This window comes from Vombatus ursinus, unplaced genomic scaffold, assembly GCF_900497805.2.
Source record: "Vombatus ursinus unplaced genomic scaffold, bare-nosed wombat genome assembly UNPS02014798.1, whole genome shotgun sequence".
Classification (NCBI taxonomy): Eukaryota; Metazoa; Chordata; class Mammalia; order Diprotodontia; family Vombatidae; genus Vombatus; species Vombatus ursinus.
In genome coordinates, this window is record NW_020954576.1 from 79,455,502 (window position 1) to 79,476,020 (window position 20,519).

Consider the following 20,519-nt stretch of genomic DNA (forward strand, 5'->3'; position numbering starts at 1 on the left):
AAGTGGCTTAATGAATAGAGCTCCTTGTCCTCCTCCCCATGACTCCCTGGCTGCCTTCAAGTCCCAGCTAAAGCTTCACTTTCTACAAGATGCCTTCCTCCATCACCCTTTATTGATTTTCCCCTTTATTGATTATTTCCAATTTATCCTGCGTCTCTTTTGTCTGTACAAAGTTGTTTGCTTGTCGTCTCCCCAGTTAAACTGGAAATTCCTGCAGAGCCACATCTGTTCTTCGTTTTTCTTTTTATCTCTAGCGCTTAGCACACAGCAGGCACTTAATAAATGCTCCTGGACTCAACTCATTGATACAAGTCCTAGACCAGGGATGTTCCCCTTCTGATGGAGGTCGGCATCTCCTCTGCAGCTTGCAGCGCAGTTCCCTAGAGCTCTGAAAATGCAAGTGGCTCGCCCACGGTCACTCAGCTAGGTTTTTGCTTTTTGTTTTGTTTTTTTTTTTTCAGGCCAGCTCTCTCTGCAAAACCAGCTTTAGTCTGTGCTTAACAAAGGTCAATTGAGCAGAATCGCCCGGCCGCGTGGCGATGCTGAGTCTCCCCGCCAGGGGGCGCCTTACCATCTCCCGCCAGCTCCCGCCACACCCACACGAAGGGCACCTACCTCAAGGGAGGGGTTCCCCCCCCGCCCCGCGCCTCCACCTCCAAGCGCAGACATTAGCAATCTATCTCGAGAGAGCGGCACGGCGAGCGCGGGGCTCTCGGCGCTCGCTCCGGAGCGCACTCCCTGGGCCGCCTGCGGTGAGCGGGAGAAAAAGCAAGGCGCGCGAGAGCCGGAGGCGAGGCGGCACGCGGCGTGGGTGGGGACAAGGGGCTCCCCCTCCCGACACGCTCTTCCTGGCCACTGTTGCACGCGTCCCGAGAACAGAAAGAAGGAGAAGGAGGTGGGAGGATGGCGGAGCCGGCGGACAAGCCCTACCGGGCCGAGTACGCAAAGAGCGGGCGCGCCTCCTGCAAGAAATGCGGCGAGAGCATCGCCAAGGACTCGCTCCGCTTGGCCATCATGGTGCAGGTAGGAGGACGGGCCCGGGAAGCCGCTTGGATGGCGTCTCTGGCGGGGCCTGGGGGAAGCGAGCCGGAGTTCTGCGGGACCTCCCCTCCCCCCTCCTCCTTTCCCAGGAGGCTTCGAACCTGCGGCCCGGGGTGGGGGAGGGCGCCCTCGGCCTCGCACTCGACCCCCCCGCCGGGTTTTCGCGCCTCCCCCCCATTCCGCGCGGCCCGGCGGGTGGGCGGCGGTGGGCCGGGTTTGTATGCACTTGCCTGGCTCGGGATTGGGGCTGCTTTTCCCCAACCTATGGGAGGCTCCTAAACTTTTTCTCTGACCATTTCACAAACAACAACAACGATGATCTCAGGGTGCATCGGGCCAGTGCCAGGCCTAAGCCAGGAGCCCCCGGGAATGGGATAGACACCGGTGCCTCCCCGTGCCTGCAGAGGACGTGCCTTTTGCAGGGTTTTGCGGACCCTGCAAGCAAAGGTCGGGGTCCGTTAGGCGCCCTTGCGTGCTCGGCGCGCCGGGTGCTCCCGTTTCTGCTCCAGGGGGTTGGGTGCGGAGGCTGGCATGCCTCTGCCTGCTCCTGCGGGAGCCGCGGGGGGGCTTTTCCTCTGCCCCGGGCTCCCCGCACACCTCCCCCGCCCTCCCACCTCCTCGCCGTGGAGGAGCGGGTCCAGCTTTGAGCACCGTCCGTGGGATTCTGAAAGCCTCAGATAGGGAGGAGGGGGTAAAGGAAAAGAAAAAAAAAAAAGCTGAGTGGCCTAATTCTTTGTCCTTTAAAATTGTTCTCTGGAGAGCTCTGATTTTCCCACTGCCATATTCCTTGGGTTTGGGCTAGGGTTAGGCAAAGAGATGAGCAGCTATCTGCAAGGGGTGTTTTTTAAAATAATTCGTTTAATAAGTGTGCATAGTTTAATGCCGGGAAATTGCATTCTGCCTTGGCGTTTCGTGATGAATGACATAGCCCTGGACTTCAGAAATGCACAATGGGGATAGAATTTTTAAACCTTTACTATGACACACAGAGATGATGCCTTGGCCCCAGCTCTGCTCTGGAAATCAGTTGTAGAGGGGTAAGATTCCCATCAGAGAGCCCTGTTGGGCCATCGTTGTTATGTAGGGATCAATTCCAAAACAGGAAGACTTCTGGGATTGCACGGTATTGATATTTGATACTGGAAACATGACTTGCACAAGTTTTTCTAATAGAAAATAGAAGGGAGGGGATTGAATGGGTACCAGAAGGCCTTGAGTGCACACCCAGCTATCTCAGACTCATCTGGGAGGGTGAAGGAAACTCATTAAGTTTCACTTGTAAGTTATTGTTTCTTCAGTCTATTCCTGAGGCTGCCCCCAGCATTGAAAGTCAGTTAAGTGCCTCTGTTTCTCCCATCTCCTAATCCCTCTTTAGAGTTTGGATTGGGACCCTTGAACAGTTACTTATGAACAAAGAGCCCACCATCTTTCTCTAACTTTGGGTGATTTCAAAGTGCTGGGCTAGGTGTTGAAGTGGAGAGTGCCAGGCCTAGAGTCAGGAAGACTTAACCTTCCTGAGTTCAGATTTGGCTTCAAGACACTTACAACTGTGTCACCCTGGGCCCTGTTTGCCTTGCTTTCCTCATCTGTAAAATGAGCTAGAGAAGGAAATGGCTTCTTTGCCAAGAATACCCCAAAATGGGGTCATGAAAAGGAGGACACACTGAAAAATGAACAACAAAAGTGTTCTAAGAGGGAGAGGCTGGGATGCTAATTAAACAAACATCTCATAGAATTACTGGGACCTCCTAACCCTAGCCCTCAACTCTTCCCCTATCTATCTAAATCTTTACTACCCATCTGCTTCCTTGGAGCCATCCTCTATCACCAACCCTCATTCATTTATTTACCCTAGAAATGGTGCATCATCACCTATGACCTAAAATATACAACCCTGTATGCTCATTGGTTCATAGGTTTTAGCTTTATCTCTTAATTAGGCTGTTAAGATTTGTGGAATCTTATAGTGGTTACTGTAGGAAAAGTTCTGATGGCAGAGTCAGAAGACGGGGGTTCAAACCCGCCTCTGTTTGTGTGGCCTAAGGCAAGCCACTTAAAGCTGTAAAAAAGAAAGGATTGGACTGCTTGACCTCTGAGGTCCCCTCATCTTCTACTTCTAGAATCCTTAAAATCATTGATAAAACCTGGAAGGGACCTCAGAGGAAATATTAATGCTAGAGCACTGAGATTGGAGTAAAAAGATCCCAGGTCCGTACTGTTCTACGGCCTTTGTAGCCTTAGTCAATTTTAGATCTCAGCCTCAGTTTTGTTTTATGGAAAGGCATTACACTTAATAGATGATTTCTGGGGGCCTTTCTGGAGCTAAGGTTCCCTGATTCTAAGTAATCTGAACACTACCAATCTTAGAAAGGAAATATGTTCAAATGGAAAATCTTTCTGAAGAGTATTGGACAAAAAATATCTACAGATTATTAGGAAACTCGGGCAGAAAATTAATTCCCTGTTCATTAATGGGATAGTTTTAAAGGTATGGATAGGAAAATCATAGGATCATAAATTTAGAACTGATAGAGGATGTAGAATTCAACACTTTGATTTTACAAATGACAAAAGTGAGATCCACAGAAGTTGTGACTTGCCCAGGGTCACACAGTTGGTAGATTTCTGAGTCAGAATTTGAACCTAGGCTCCCAGCTCTCCAGTCTTGTGCCCCAGCCACTACAGTATGTGTAAATGCTCATGCAGTTACAGGTTCCATCTGATGCATAATAGAACCACCTTAGAGGTCATCTCATTTAACTCTCATTTTACAGTTGAGGAAATTGAAATAAAACTTTAAAACTCTCCCAAGATCACATAGGCAATAAGTAGGCAGAGAAAGCAGGCATTCTTCTGACACTAGATTTGGTGGTCCTTGCCTGCTTCTCAGGGAAATGAGCCTAGGTGCCAGGATTTATTTTTTATCTGTCCTTGGGATACAGCCTGACACTTTATCTAATGTTTTTTTCCTTTTTACTATAGACTTAACAAATATTGACATTTTCGTATGCAAAGAACAGAAAAAGAGGATTATGCAGGGCGACTCCATCTTTAGTTCAGTTTTAACTTTAAGCTCATGAACTAAATAAAAACCTAAAACTCATATGAAATCATGGGTCTGTCTTATATACAGCTTTAAATGTATCTCAGTTTAAGGAGGTAATATCAACATTGTCCTGCTTGGCCTTCTGAACTTCCTTCTTTTCTCTTATGTATTATTTATGTATATGTATTTGTGTGTTTCCTTGAAGCTCTTGGGTTTTGTTTTGTTTTTTTCCTCCTGTATCACTAGCTTCACTTAAATATAGTTGAGTAAAACAGATTGATACATTGGTTGAGTCTGAAACTGTCCCCCATTCTTCAGCTCTAGTCCATCACCCCTGTACCAAGAGGTGGAAAGCACAATTCATTTTCAGTCTTCTGGAGTTAGGATCAGTCGTTGAATTGATCAGTGTTCTTGTGTCTTTCAAAGTTGTTTTTCTTTTAGATTGTTGTATTCATTTGTATAAGTTCTGCCCCGTTCATGAAAATCTTTCTAGAATTCTTTGAATCCATTCCCTTTACAATGCAAAATATCTCTTAACATTCATATACCTAATTGTCCCAGTTGATGCAGCCACTTTTATTTCCAGTTCTTTGCTAGGCCGAGAAATGCTGCAATAAGCATTTATGTGTATATGGGTCCTTTCTCTTCCATTTTGACCTCTTTGAGCCTAGTAGTGGTACTCCTGGGTCAAAGGTTATTTAGAGTTTCATGACTTCTAGTGTAGTTACAAATTTGCTTTTCAGATGTTTGGACCAATTAGCCATTGGTGTACGTATCCTCCCACAGCCCCACCAACAATTGCTATTTTCTGTTTTTTGAGGTCTTTGCCAATCTGAAGGATGTGAGGTGGAACCTTGCTGTTTTTTAATTGTTTTTGTTGATGTCTTCTGATTCTTACATTATCATAGATATCCTTGGTATCCCCTCCCCCTCCCAGAGAGCCAGCCGATATAATAAATAGTATTTTAAAGGGGGTGGGGGGATCAACACAACTAAATTGGAAAAGTCTGAAAACTTGCACAACGTGTAACACCTGTAAACCTCCCACCTCTATGAAGGAATGGGTTGGGGTGTATCCTCTCATACCTCTTCAATTCGTGCTTTTAATCTTTGTAATTGTTATTTTCACATTTGATTTTTTTAATGTAGTTATTAATATTTATGTTATTGTAGTTATTGTATATATTTTCTTTGCTCTGCTTACTTCACTCTACATATGTTCACATAGATCTTTCTGTACTTCTCTGTTAATATCACTTCTTACCGCATAGTGATATTTCATTACATTCATGTATCACAGTTTATCCATTCTCCCAGTTGATGGGTATTCACTTCGTCTCCAATTCTTTGCTATCACAAAAAGTACTGCTATAAATATTTTGGTGTATATGGAGACTTTTTTTTTCTTATTGATGGCTTCCTTGAGGTATATAACCAGTAATGGAGTCTGTGTTTTAAAGAGTATGTACATTTTACTCACTTGCATGATTCCAAATTAAATGGCTATACTATTTCACTGCTCCACCAACAATACGTTAGTGTGCCTATCTATCCACAACTCCTCCAGCATTGACTATTGCCATTTTGGGGGTCATCTTTTCAGACTTTCAAGTTGTGAGGTTGTGAAGTCTAGAACTACACTAAAATTTGGAATGCACTATACTGAGAGCGTTGCATTTTTTTTTAATGATTTAGAGCATTCTTGCTTGTGGTTGTGAATATTTTGCAATTCTTCTTTTGAGAACTGTTTGTTCATAGCCTTTGACCACTTCATTTATCTATTGGGGAATGGTATTAGTTTTAAATATATTTATTAATAGCTCATATATCTTGGATACCAAACTCAAATCAGAGAAATTTGATACAAGGATTTCTTCCCGTGCTACCACTTCCCTTCTTATCCTTGATGCGTTAATGTTGGCTGTGCAGAACCTTTTCAGTTTCAAGTAATCAAAGTTATTTTATCTTTTGTAAAGAACCTTATGTTTATTAAATACCTGCTATATGTTAGGCACTGTAATAAACTTTACGTGCAGGTGTCCCACCTTAAGATTTAGAATTGCCTATAATAAATTGTTTTTGTGGCCCCATTTGGGGTCTTCTTGGCAAGGATACTGAAATGGTTTACCATTTCCTTCTCCAGCTTATTTTACAGATGTGGAAACTGAGGAAAACAGGGTTAAGTGACTTGCCCAGGATCTGAGTGTCTAAGGGTAGGTTTGAACTTGAGAAGATGAGTCTTCCTGACTTCAGGCCCAGCACTCTATCCATTGTGACACCAAGTTGTCACCTTCCCCCCTCCCCCAATATGGATTGGCCTTCCTAAATTTTCAGTGTGTAAATTTTAGAATATTATGGATGCCTAAAAAATACTGGCAAAAGAAATCATTCTTAATTTTTGCTCTAAGATGGAAGGATACCTTCCTGGGAGGAATACTTTATTTAGTGCCTTTCTGGAGACTTAGATTAAATGTATTGGGTGTGTGCCTTTGGGTCTTTCTGTTAGTTTACTGAGGTCTAAAGAAAAGGGCATTCATATTCAGCTCTTGGCCTCAGATGGCTTGTTTTACGTATGTGTAGAGCATTGTTCAGAAATTGTCCACCTGCTACCTGATACTGGAGGTACAATCTTTACCTGGAGGATGTAGGGAAGGGATGGCCCTTCTGAGGTCTCTTTTAGCCTATCTGGAGTGGGAAAGGATAAAATGGATCTGTTTATCACCTTTGGATTTCATTCATTCATTCCTTCATGTTTCCCCATGAACTCTACCCCACAGTCTGACTTTACCAGTTACATCCTTGCTTTAAGGGCAGTTTTCATGAGGAAGTTGCTACTACTGGTTGTACTCCATTTAGAAAACAAAAGCTAAGTGGTTCTGCCTTCCCAGATGGCTGCCTTCTATTGAATCTTCCTGTGTTTGTGACAAGGCAGGCTTTCCACTAAGTGAGTTGTTCCACTTAGCCAGTCAATAAATATTTAGTGAGCATCTGCTCTGGGACCAGCATTATGTTCTACCCTTGTGCATGAGATAACTGAGGCACCAGATGATGCCCCAAGACCAAAATAAGCACTCAACCATCCCCAAGTTTCTATTTGGTTGCTTTGCCACTGAGCCGATACATTCTACTTTGCATGAGATTAGTGTTCAGAGTGGTGTTTGGGTTTCAAGCAAGGTTCTCATGCTAGAAACTCCTGGTGTGAGCTTTCTTAAGTCCTTTCTTTTGAAAGAAGCAGGGTTATATGTTTGCAATAAAGCAGAAAAATAAGCTTATGTTTGAGTTGATATACTCAGAGATTTATAAAGACGCAGGGGAGGTGGGGGTGTTGCTGTCTTTTCTCATAAAATCAGGTGGCAAATTTGAATGTAAACGCACGGATCCATTTTTAGAAATGTCACAGGGTCGCTCTCTTCACATAAAATCAGGTGGTAGATTTGAATGGAAAATCGTGATTCCATTTTTAGAAATGTCACCTTGTCTGGGGGTATGTGTGTGTGTACACATACATGTGTGCATAAGGTGTCCCAAAGGCCTAGCTTAGAATTACACTATACTGAGAGCAGTGTATTCCTTTTTTCCTTCTCTCACCTATTCCCATGTAAATATCTCAACTTGAAATATCTGTTGAAGTTGAAATGAAAGTCTAACCCCTGTTTTTAAACTTCATTGTCCTATAAATCTAGGTCACTTAGAATTCATTGCTTTGATGCCTTTTTCTTCAAGGTCCTTTTTTCTCCTTTAAATTTCTGACAGTAAATGCATCAAGATAGAAGGCCACTCATAAAGCACTTGTCTCACCAAAAGAATGCCTCCTAAAGTAGTTCTTTTTTTCATTAAAGAGAATTAAAAATAAATTTTGTTTGAAAATTTTTGCTTGAGAAAACTAGACATTGAGTCTTGAAAATCACAAGATTTACTAGCCCTGCCACTGTGACTTTAGGCAAATCACTTATCTTCAGAGACCACAGGTTTCTTATCTCAGATGCCACTTTTTCTTCTAGCCCCACATGATGTCTCTTCCTGCTTTAAATATATCATTCAAATCTGTCTTCCCATTTTAGTGATGAAGAAACTTAAGTTTGGAAGATATGAATGGATTTGCTCTCCCTTACACATCTATTTAGTAGCAGAATTAAGTCCAGATCCTACATTTCATGGTATGGCCTTGCATCAGACTGACTTTCAGGGGTGGAGACCCTGCGGCCTAAGGCCACACGTGACCTTCTAGGTCCTCGGTTGCAGCCTTTTGATTGAGTCCAAGTTTTACAGAACAAATCCTTTTATTAAGAGGATTTGTTCTGTGAAGTTTGGACTCAGTTGTTCAGTCAAAGGGCCGCACTTGAAGACCTGGAGGGTCCTTAGGACTATTTTATGTATTTTCAAATATCATCCAAATTCTCCTGCTCAGTCTGGTTACTTCTCCAAATACAAATACTAATGCTGTTTATACTCAGCATTAGCATTTTTTTAGTGTTATATAAACCCATGCTTGGGAGCACATAATCTGAGTATGAGTGTGAAAGAGGAAAATATTTGAAAGAAGGTGAAGTGACAGAGAGTCCAAGCCAACTATGAGTGGACTATTCATATTTAGAATTTCAATTTTGGTGATCAGCAAGAGCTGACTTTTCATTCCTACTCCTAATTTTCAAATACTTCTTGCTCTTTATGAATGATTCTCATTTTCTAATGTCTCATTCTTTCCTGAGCTTTGATAGAAATTTGCTAAATATTTAGAAAATTAACTTAACTCTTTCTGACCAGCATATTTTCCTGCCTTGCTTACCATCTATTACTTCCATTATGAATTTTTAACTACAAAAAGCATGTGTAGACACCCCCCCCCACCCCCCTTTGGCTTCAGGACTATGAGGTAGACTCTTTGACTCCTTGCCTGAGAATCCTATCGTTTCTAACCCCATGGACCAGTTGTTAATGTTTATTTCCCAATAGACTACAAGTGAATTCTATTACATGTGACATGGCATACACTGGATCAGATCAGTATGGTGTAATGGAAAGGATGCTGGCATCAGAAGATCTGGGTTCAAATCCCAGGTCTGCCAATTTACTGCTTGGGTGACTTTGGTTTCTTACCTCTAAAATGGTGGAGTGGGAATCTGTGGCCTTCTAGATCCTTAAGTTCGGCCTTTTAACTTTTGTTCTGTAAAACTTGGATTCCATCAAAAGGTTTAAGGATCTAGAAGGCCACAGGTTCCCCACCCCTGGACTTAGACAACCTGTCAGTTCCCCTTCAACCCTGCATCTATGATTCCTGTGTCTCCACATATAACTACATGGGTCAAAGCCTGAGTTAACATGATTGGTCTCTAAAATGGTATCTTCCTCTCTTCTCTAGTACCAGCATTATAAAGCAGTAGATTGTTATTCACATTGAATAATGTGAGGGAAGTGGTCAGCTTCCAGATTAGTCTCAGGAAGTAAAATTCTCATTTGGGGTTCTAAGAACTTTTCGTTCACTTTCCAGCTTCCACGAGGGGAAAGTAGAATATAAAAGTGGTTGTTCCCGTTTGAATAATGGAAGTACAGAATATCTACTGTGTTGTTTAGCTCCTTGAGATTGCTCGGAAGCTCCCCATTCAGTGCAGAATTGGGATCCATAGACCCCCAAGGAGTCTGTGGATAGGTTTCAGAGTTAATGAACTTGGATAGGGGGAAAAATTACATTTATCTGAATATATTTAATTTCTTTTATAATCTTACGCATTCTGTTCTGCTGTAACGTGATGGATAAATTCTTTAAAATTGCACAATAAAAACCTTGGGTTTATGGGGGAAATGGAATTAGGAACACAATACTCAAAAATGTCAGTGATACGTTTAAAAAAAAGATAACCTAATAAAAATGGTAGCACAGTTTTATACGTGTCAAATAGTTAAGAAATACATAAATAATAAAATAGTGATATCTCCAGTCTTGGCAAAGTAAGAGTTACTGAAACTCCCAGAAGGTGGGGTGCCATGCAGGAGGCTAAGAAGGTTTGTGGAAGCAGATGTCGGAAAGATTGAATCTTGTGAGTTACTGTGAAGTGGTGCAATTTTCTGTCTTTTCACCCATGGAATCTCACACAGGCAAATACAGAATCTATGGTATACTCAGATTGCTCCTTCATTTATCATCTGGGTATATTTGGAACAAATCTACACATTAAAAACAAGTGTTACAGCAGAATTGACTGAGTTTTACTTTATACCTTTAAAAAAAAGGTTCTAAGAAGGGGTTCATAGGCTTTGCTATACTGCTGTAGGGGTCCATGACACAAAAAGAGGGTGAGAACCCTTGATCTAGACATTATGTGAAATCCATACCCATGTTAACCATTCATCTGTAATTCTGCTTTCTTCTCAGTCACCCATGTTTGACGGGAAGGTCCCAAACTGGCATCACTATGCATGCTTCTGGAAGCGTGGGCTCGTCATCTCTCAGGCTGAGCTTGAAGTAGATGGGTTCTTGGAGCTGCGATGGGATGACCAGCAGAAAATTAAGAAGACCATCGAAGCTGGAGGGCTGACGGGAGGTCTGTGGAGCTGATAATGTTGTGTATTGACACTCTAGGGCAGTGTTCCTTGGGTACCCCCACCATTGGCCTTAAATTTTTTGTGTCAAAGAGAAAGTGGAGCAGCTAGAACCAGAAAGACAGGAGCATCAAAAGCAGGTTGATCGTTAAGTGCCAACTTGGGGTGAGCTGTACTGCAAAAGTAAAATGACATCTGCCCCCCAGGAACTTGGATTGTATCAGTGGGAGGCATCGTGTATAATACAAGGTCATTTGAGAAGAGAACTAACACCTGGGGGAGGAGGGAGATTCAGGGAAGCTGGGGCCTCTGAGCCTTAGAGGTAAGGAAGGTAATGCATGGGAACAGCCTATGGAAAACCACAGTGACACAAGATGACAGGTTGTTATGGTAAGGTAACAGCTCATAAGCTAGAGTGTAGAAAGGGGAGGAATATGAAATATTTGGAAGGCAGGGAGTGGATAGATTTTAGAGGGCCTAAAATGCCAGATGGAGTAGTTTGGATTGGGTCCTAAAAGCAGTAGGGAGCTATTGAAGATTTTTGAGCAGGGGAGTGACCTGTCCATCAAGACTGGAAAGCAAACAGCAGGTCCATATAGGTGAGTGTGTGTGGTTTGTCCTCATCAAAGACTTGAGATTTTTACTAGGGACTCGAGACTCCTCATTCATTAATAATCCATGTAAGAAAAGAAGTGGGCGGGATGCTGAAAGATACTCAGTGAGGGTGTCTGCAGTGGGACATGCTAACTTGGGGAATGTGTGAGATCTTAGATGCTGTCCCCTTGTATTCTTGGTGCATGACCAACAGAGCTTCAAGGGAGATCACAGCGTGCCACATGGGGTTCTTCTTTATCACTCCTGTCCAAAGCAGACACAGTGTAAATTGGTGGTAGTGGTGTTACAGAGCCCGTCATTGTGGGGGAATGAACTGTCCCGTGTAAGTGAATTCCTCCCTCACTTACCAAATGAAATTTATAGCTCTTTAAGTGCCAAAACTTTTTTTTAAAAAATTTTTAACTGATTTTCAAAGAAGTCTTTCTAAAATGGCTTACCCATTCTCTTCCCTTTATTAAACTAAAGATACTGAACGTAATTGGCCTTGTCTTGAAGACTTAAGGTCCTCCCTGTGAATGTTTGTGATGGTATGTGCAGACTGTGATCTGGGCAGCAGCAGCATCCAGGGAGCCTGATGATATGCATTGGACACTCAGCATCTCAGCTAATTAGTTTCAAATCACTTTTGCCTTCTTGGGTCTGACTTTTACAGATTTTCTTCTTTTTCCTTCTGTGCTCTCAGGTAGGACTTTTTTTTTTAACTTTGAATTATATCTTTTATTTTCAATTATTAAGCTTCTACTTTTTTCTCCCCCTCTATCAGCTCTGTCGGGATTCTTCACCATTGGTCATGGGGAGTCATTGGTTGATCAGTGCATTGATCAGAGTTCTTACATCTTTCAAAAGTGTTTGTTTCTACAGTATTATTATAGTATAAATTGTTCTCTTCTGTTCACTTTACTCTGCATCAGTTCAGGCATGTCCTTGAAGGTTACTCTGATACCAAGTCTTTCATCATTTCTTGCACCACACCATTACATTTATATGGCACTTTAAGGTTTACAAAGCATTTTATAAATATTACCTCATTTTATCCTCACAACAATCCTGGGAATCAGGGGCTTTTGTTATCCCCATTTTACAGGTGAGGCAACTGAGGCATAAAATGGTTAAGGGACTTGCCCAGGGTCACACAGCTACAAAGGATCTGAGACAGGATTGACTCCTGTCTTACTGACTCCTAAGTCAAATACTCCATAATTTTTTAGCCATTTCCAAATTTATGGACACTTCACCCTCCACTCCAGATTACTAGTCTTTTTTTTTTCCTCCCTCCAGTTGCTAGTTCTTTTGACTCAATAAGAAGAACTGCCATAAATATTTTTGTACATAAGCGTCCTTTTCCTCTTGGATCCAGGCCTAGTCATGGTAGCACTGGGTCAAAAGGAATGCAGTGCCCAGCAACTTTTTGGTCAGGAAGAACTTCTTGTAGTTGTCCATGTGTCTCATATCCCTACCCACTTTTCTAATTCTACTTATTCTGGGAGCTTCTCATACCTTAAACACAGCTAGTAAGTCTCTAGGGCAGGATTGGAACTTGGGTTTTCCTAAGTGCAAATCCAGCATTCTCTCCCCCTGGAGAAGCCACAAAGCTAAGATGGGCATTGTTCTGTGTTTCTTGCCTAGGCAAAGGCGGGAGTCAAGACGGAGGTGGAAAGGGAGAGAAAACCCTAATCAACTTTGCAGTTGAGTACGCCAAATCCAATAGGAGCGCTTGCAAAGGGTGTCAGCAGAAAATAGAAAAGGTAAGAGCGTTGGCAGCCAGGTGGCAAGGGGGGCTGTAGTATGGCCTCAGTGGACCATGAAGCCCTCCCCAGTTAGCACAGCGGGCCCTCCCTCGTACAGTCATTGAGAGGGTCAAATGAGACAAGGTTTATGTAAAGTGTCTTGTAAAACCTAAAATGCTCTATAAATGTCAGTTATTATCCCCATTTTACAGATAAAGAAACAGGCTCAGAAAAACCAACAGCCAGTAAGTACCTGATGTGGGACTTTAACTCGGGTCCTCTAACTCCAAGTTCGGTGCCTTTCCCAGTACTTGGAAATCGAGACTTTATTAATCTAGATTAGTGTGGAGGCTGGGCGGTCAGAGATTGAAACTGGTTGGGTGGATTCAGGCTTTGTTTCAGGATGGTGTGCATCCCAATCTGGTCCAGTGACGGTGCACTCAGCTTTAGAAGAGCCGGCCAGATGCAGAGCAGATGGCACAGGGTCCAGTGGGGAGGTAGCAGGCCTTCCCTGATGGTGGTGCAACTAAGGCGATGAGATCCTGTCTTCAGTCTGAGTCTCATCATAAATCTAGGGGAGAAGCTGTCTGTGGAGAGGAACTGATGGCATTTTATGCCAGGGGCCTAGTTCAAACTCTTTCTCTGCTGCTTAGCACTGGTGTGCTTTGGGGCAAGTCACTTAATGTCTTAATTTCACCCATGAAAAATAAGAAATGATTAAGGTTTGTTTTCAGCTCTCCTCCAACCACCAGGAACTCACTGAGTATAAAATGTAATGTCTCTCTTAGGATCTGGGGGGAGTGGGGGTTGGAATGCAAAGGCAGCCAGGTGGCTCAGTGGGTAGAGCTCCTGACCTGGGGTCAGAAAGACCTGAATTCAAATGCCACCTCAGGCCCTTATCAGCAGTTTTGACTGAACAAGTCACTTCACCTTGGTCGGCCTCAAGAGGATCAAATTAATTGTAGAAAAAGTGCCTTGCAAACCTTGCAAAACAGAGTGCTAGATCAATGTGAGCTATCACTGTTCACTTTGCTGAGCCACGGTTTCCTCATCTCTAAAATGGGGGGTGCACTACTTAGACCTACTAAGTCTTTTATGGGGAAAGTGCATCATAAGTATAGAATGCGTACAAGTGTGAACTTTGGCTACCTTCTAGGGCAGGCCTCTGGTCCTCTACTCTGTTCTAGGGTCTTTTCTCTCAGAGCAAAGACATTTCACTTGTTAAAATACATTTCACATGTTCTTGTGATCAAGAAAAGAATCAGGTGTTAAACACTTTTGTTCCCATTTCCAAATGCCTACCACTCCATCTACTTGGCTCTCAATAATAACTGTCTCTAACAGAATGAGAAGGAGCTCTGTCGGTCACCTGGGCTTCTCTATGCAGGCACAAGGAGATGACTGAAACTTCTGGAGATGGTCTCACCCTCCTCCCCATCACAGAAATGCCTTCTATCCCATCCCATTTAAAGAAGAAAAAACCTTGTAATGCAAACAAATTCCCTCATTTTTCATGTCGAGGCTTGTATGTCTCATTCTGCATCTTGAGTCCTTCACCTCTGGCAGGAGATGGGTGGCATTCTTCATCGTCATTCCTTTGAAATCATAGTGGTTCCTGTAAGGATGTTGAGACTTTCTATGTCTTGAGACATCTATGAAGCATTTCGATAAACCCGAAAATGTATGTAAATGTTAAGTGTTCATCATTATTCTGAAATTAAATACTCTCTGAGAATTGAAGTGCTCTGGGTCCCAGGACTAGCTACAGTGAACCCTAGTGTGTTAATCCTGGGACCTATGGAAATAGCAGTTGGCCTCTCAGAGTAGTTGTGAGACTGAAATTGCTTTTTGGGGGGGGGGGGTGTTTGTTTTGTTTTACTAGGCAGTGGAGTTAAGTGATTTGCCCAGGGTTGCACAGCTAGTAAGTGTCAAGTGCCTGAGGTTCAAATTTGAAGTCGGGTCCTCCTGACTCCAGGGCCAATGCTGTATCCACTGTGCATCTAGTTGCCCTTTTTTTATGAGACTCAAATTGAATAAAAGCACTTTATCAGCTTTGAGATCTGGATAAATGTTAGTTATTAGCATTCAACCCAGAGGTGGCCCTGGTGAAATAGACAGATAGCTGGCTTCCGTGAGGTTTCACCTGGGTTCAATTGCTGCCTCTGAGAGACACGTACTCATTGTATGACCCTGAGATTTTTACTTATTTTGTTAAACATTTCCTAATTACATTTTAATATAGTAATTATTACTATATTAATATTAGTGTATATATGAATATACACTAATATAATAGTATAATATAATAATATATTAATATTAGTAATGTTAAAATATTACATTTAATATAGTTAATATAGCATCCTGGATGGTTTTGCAGCTGCAAGCAAGTTTGACCTCTCTGGTTTAGATGACATCCAAGGCCCTTTGCCGGCTCTGAACCGGAATCTTAAGTCAATTTATCCCAAGAGTTATTAGGGAAGGAATGAGATTCATCGAATATCTCCCACTTCTGGTTTTCCTTCACAGGGTCAGGTACGGTTGTCCAAGAAAATGATTGATCCAGAGAAGCCACAGCTGGGGATGATTGACCGGTGGTACCACCCGGATTGCTTCGTCAAATGCCGAGATGAACTGGGATTCCTGCCTCAGTACAGTGCTAGCCAGTTCAAAGGATTCAGTATCCTGCAGCCAGAAGACAAAGAAACCCTCAAGAAACAGCTCCCAGCGGTCAAGACTGAGGGGTGGGTGAGGGAAGGGCACTGGAGAGCTGTAGTCATTACAACAGCTCTGTGCTGTGGAGTGTAGATGGAGGCCTGAGTTGGTGAGGCCTGGCTTTAAAGTCCAGAAAGTCAGGAGCAGAGCCAGAGGAGAATGAAGTCATGCAAAGCATAATGTGAAGAGTATTCCTTCTTCCTTTTTTTCCCATCTTGTATAGTAAGTGCACTTTAAATGTACTTCAGGAGCTTTTAACAAGCATCCGATCAATCCACAAACATTTAATTGGGTGATTCCTATGTGTTAGGCCCACTGCTAGGCCTGACATAGGCCCAAGAGACAGGAGGGGTTGTGTCATGTGTGAGGAACGGCAAAAGAGCCAGTTTGGCTGGACCCCAGTAGACATAATGAGAGGTGTGATAGCTGATAAAACTGGAAAGGTAGGATGAGGCTACCTTATGAAGGACTTTAAATGCCAAACAGACGAATTTATGTTCAATCCCAGAGGCAGTGGTAGCCACTGGGGTTTATTGAGCCCAGTGCACGTTGTGGCTGTGTGGAGGGTGGAATTGGTGCGGAGAGAGAATCAAGGTAGGGAGACCCATTGCGGGGTTGTTGGAGTAGTCCAGGCAAGAGCTGATGAGGGCTTGAATTTGGGGTAGTGGTCATGTAAGTAGGGAGAAGAGGGCTCACAAAAGAGATGTCCTGGAGAGAGAAATGTCAAGATGGGGCCTTAATTGAATATATAGATGAGGGGGAGTAAGTACTTGAAAATGATCCTGAAGTTATTCACTTGGGTAACTGGAAGGATGATAATACCCCTACAGAAATAAGGAGGTTCAGAAGAAATAGGTTTTTGCAAAACCATGCACTTCATTCACTAAACATTTTTTTTGAGTACCTCCTATGTAAGGGATTGTGCAAGCCAGCCACTTGTGCTACAGGTAGAGATACCCAGTCACAGATCCTGCTTTCAAGAAGCTTGATCCGTAATAGGGAGAGAAGACACAGGCACAAATAACTGAAACAAAGAAGGATAGAACACGTACTTAACTGACGTACTGTCCAGTGAGCTTACTGGAAAGAAGTCTAAACTGGTAAGAGTGGCAATGGTTTCCTTGCCAGGACAAAGAAGACTCCTGGCTGTGCTCTAGCATTGTGCTAGGACTATATTATAATAGATTATCTCTGTCCATGTTTCCACCTACTGAATTCAACAGGGTGGGGGAAAGTGTACCCCAGACTGGGAGACAAAACCTGGATTCTGGCCTCTGCTTTACCACTAACCAGCCATCATTCTCCCTTCTCCCGTTTCCACAAATGTCATAAGAAAAGGGAGCTTCTGTCTGCCTTCAGGGGGTGATGGATTTAAAGGGCAAAACTGACTTTCTTAATCTATGCAGAGCATAACCATAGAATGAAATTTGTGTAACATAAAATCAGACACGGAACAGCATAAATCCTCCAGGCATCACCACTTCTTTACAAAGGAGCCTCGGTGTGTAGAAGTTTTTTAACATGTTTGTAATACGGCATAAATGTGGAATTGATGTGATTTCGGCCTCTGCGGCTCCTGATTATGCTGTTGGTGTCGCTGATGTCCCTTAGGAATAGATGATAAAGTCATGCTGGTGTGATTTCCATCCCTCACTTTCTTTCTATGTTTTACACATAGATGTAGACCTGGAAGGAACCTTAGAGATCCTTTTCTCCCACCCTCCCTATTTTGTGGATGAGGCATCCGAAGCAAAAAGATGAGAAATAGTCGGCTGGCTGCCTGGCACTCAGTGCTCTTTCTTGGTCATCAACTTCTTAGTAGCTTCATTTTACTCACCATGCATGATACCCCTGATACAGGACTGCATTCTTGTGTCTGGGTGTTCTGTGGCTTGAGCTTCCTGTTTTCTCTATTGCTTTATGCAAATTCTGGCTTTCTCCTCTGGGCATCTGAGAATACTAAAAGAAAATGTATCTATATTTTAATTTAGAAGTTGGTCTTGGCAAGGAAGGATGGTATTAAACATAGCAAACATTTATATAGGACTTCATTACACATGGTTTGAATCCTCGCAACAGCCTTTTAGAGAAGTACTACAAGTGTTATTCCCCTTTTTTGTAAGGAAACTAGGGCTGAGAGGTTAAGTGATATGCCCCTGTCTGTTGCCTGACGGGAGACTTGAACTCAGGTCTTTCAAACTCCAGTACACTCTTCACTAACTAAAAACCACCCCCACACCCCTAGTAGAAACCAAAAATTGCCCAGATGTCATGTGGAACAAGTTACGGGCCACTGCAATCGTGTGAGTTGGCATTTGATGTTCTGTTTTTGGCTTTTCCTCCCATGGGCCTGTATCCCTTTCAGAAAGGAAAGGGAATGCTGTGGTTTGGGGGAGGTCCTCCTCTCATGTGCTCATGTCTCTTTCAGGAAGAGGAAAGGAGACGAGGTAGATGGAGATGATGTAGCCAAGAAGAAGGCCAAGAAAGAAAAGGACAAAGAGACGAAGCAGGAGAAACTCTTCAAGGTTAGCGCGTTTTATTTAATCCATGGCTCCTTCCTTTCCTCTCCCCAAAGTGTAAGTGGCAGTTTTCAATCTGATCCTCCTCTTTTTAAGAAAGCCTTCCCAGGAGAAGCAAAGCCCCTTTCCTTAACCTAGACCTGTCCCACTAGTGAGCCAGACACACTTCTGCTGTGGGCATGTGTCTGTTAAGAACAAGACTTGGAGAAGGGGTGCTTCTCAACAGGCATGGAGTGGTTCCATGTCTTCCACAGTCTGGCTTGTGTCTGTCTGCCTGTCCACCCACATGGGAGGTGAGCTTCACGTAAGGGCCTCTCAAAGGGAGACGTTTGAGGAGGTAGACAAATTGGGAGCTGCAAAAGAAGGCTAATCATTGTTATTGACCAGAACCAGCCTCCCCGGTTGTGTTTTTAATTCTCTGTCTGTCGAACCATGTAGCGTCAGTAGCTTTTTGGATAATGGTGATTTCATCTGTGTCCCCAGGGTTACACAGCTGGGTACCACTGATTTATAGGAATCACAATTTCGAGGCTGTCTTGGAGCAATATTTACATTTTCTTATAGAAAATTCTCAGAATTGGGAGGGTTAAGTGAGGTTTGAGTAGAAACTAGTAAGATAGACAAGCTTCTTAGGGACCTAAGGTGGCTTCATGGGCATACTGTTGGGGAAGTTGAGAGGGAAGTAGGAAAGCCTTCTTATAATAATAACAATTTATATTTTTATAATGTGCCAAACTTCTCAAAGCTCTGCTTGTAGAATGGGATGGAGAAATATTTAAGTCTTACTGTTTTCTAAGGACTGAAAATGCAAATAGTAAATTTAGCAAGACAGCCCCTGTTCTCAAGGAGCTCACAATCTACTTGGGGAAGAGATAACCCATAGGAGAGTTTAGCTGTAGGTCAGATGAAAAGGCCCAAGGAGGTCCTTAGGGTACATACTAATTATTATCCCCATTTTGAGTAATGTCCTCAAACAGGGCAAGTCAGAAACTAGAACCCAAGGTGCCTGACTCCCAGGTCTGCCCAATATTTCATTAGACCAGATGTTCAAATATTTCAGCATAACAGGGGCACTCTATCCCTATGGATTAATATTGGGACCAATCTTAACATTTTTTTTTTTGTCAGCAGCCCAAGAGAGCACGTGCATTAAAATTCACAAATTTGTAATTGTTTAGTAAAAGTTATCTTAATGGGGATAGAGTGATGAGAGTTTTTACAAGTTTTGTGGGTAGACAAAAATAAGAAGATGTATTTTTAATACTAACAGGTAATTTAGCTTTGGTTTGCATCAGCAATCCTTAAACCATAGCCCTCTAGCTACATGTAACTTTTTCATATATAGAAGCAACTGGGTGGCACAGTGGATAGAGGACTGGGCTGGAGAAAGGAAGACCTGAGTTGGAATCCAGCCTCAGACATTTTCTAGCTATGTGACCCTGGACAAGTCACCTAACTTCTCTACCTCAGTTTCCTCAACCATAAAATACCTCTGCTTTCTAATATGCTTTCTGTATGCTTTCAATATATAGATGGCCCTGCTTCACAAAAGACATAATGGAGCTTTAGTCAAAATAATCACTGATAAGAAAGGATGGGATCTTAATGAGAATCCATGGAGGGTGGTTGAGTTAGAGTTTTTTTGAGGGATGGGGAGAGCAATGCTTAGAAAGATGTATGTCCCTTTTACAAGACTATAGCTTTCAGAATAAGTCCTAATCTGTACCAACAAAGTCAGGGGTTCTGGGCCTTCTGCCCCTCACCCCCAATTAGCAGCTGAAGCCTAAATAGGAGTGTGACCCCAAGACTAGAAATTGGCCTGGTGATTTGCCTACGTTCTAGAAGGGAAATCATTGAACAGGACCCACGACTAGTCCTTCAGGGATAGCAAGAATCAGGTATCCTTTGAGCTACCTTCTCTACTACAGGTACAGACAGAGCTCATCTGGAACATCAAAGATGAACTGAAGAAAGTCTGCTCTACGAATGATCTCAAAGAGCTGCTGATAGCCAACAAGCAGGAAGTGCCTTCTGGGGACTCTGCGGTGAGTAGACACCTTGTGGGTGGGTGGGTTTTACATTTGAGACCAGGTGTCCTTTATCTCACCCAAGCTCAAGGTGCAGCCATTCTTCACCAGCCCAAGCCTAATACTGATTGGCGTGGCAGCTAATTTAACTGCTCTGGTTCTGTTCCCTTCCGTATATAGCCTGGTGGGCTCACCCCCACCCCTCCTGGGGGCTCTTGGTACTGACACCCGATGAGCCACAGGTCTGCTGCAACTCAGAACCCCCAAGCTCAGTCATCTATCAGCCTCAGCC

At 43.1% G+C, this 20,519-nt stretch overlaps 1 protein-coding gene across 1 annotated transcript in view; it reads left to right on the forward strand.

Moving 5' to 3' along the window:
- Positions 1–805: 805 nt before the first annotated feature.
- Positions 806–20,519, forward strand: part of LOC114049734 (poly [ADP-ribose] polymerase 1-like) — a 47,402-nt gene continuing 27,688 nt past the window's right edge. Inside the window, exons 1-6 of the mRNA XM_027871121.1 lie at positions 806–1,023; positions 10,458–10,626; positions 12,866–12,984; positions 15,496–15,710; positions 18,110–18,206; positions 20,129–20,245. Coding sequence (XP_027726922.1) covers positions 904–1,023; positions 10,458–10,626; positions 12,866–12,984; positions 15,496–15,710; positions 18,110–18,206; positions 20,129–20,245 — 837 coding nt within the window. The 5' untranslated portion in view covers positions 806–903. The remainder of the gene's footprint in view (positions 1,024–10,457; positions 10,627–12,865; positions 12,985–15,495; positions 15,711–18,109; positions 18,207–20,128; positions 20,246–20,519) is intronic.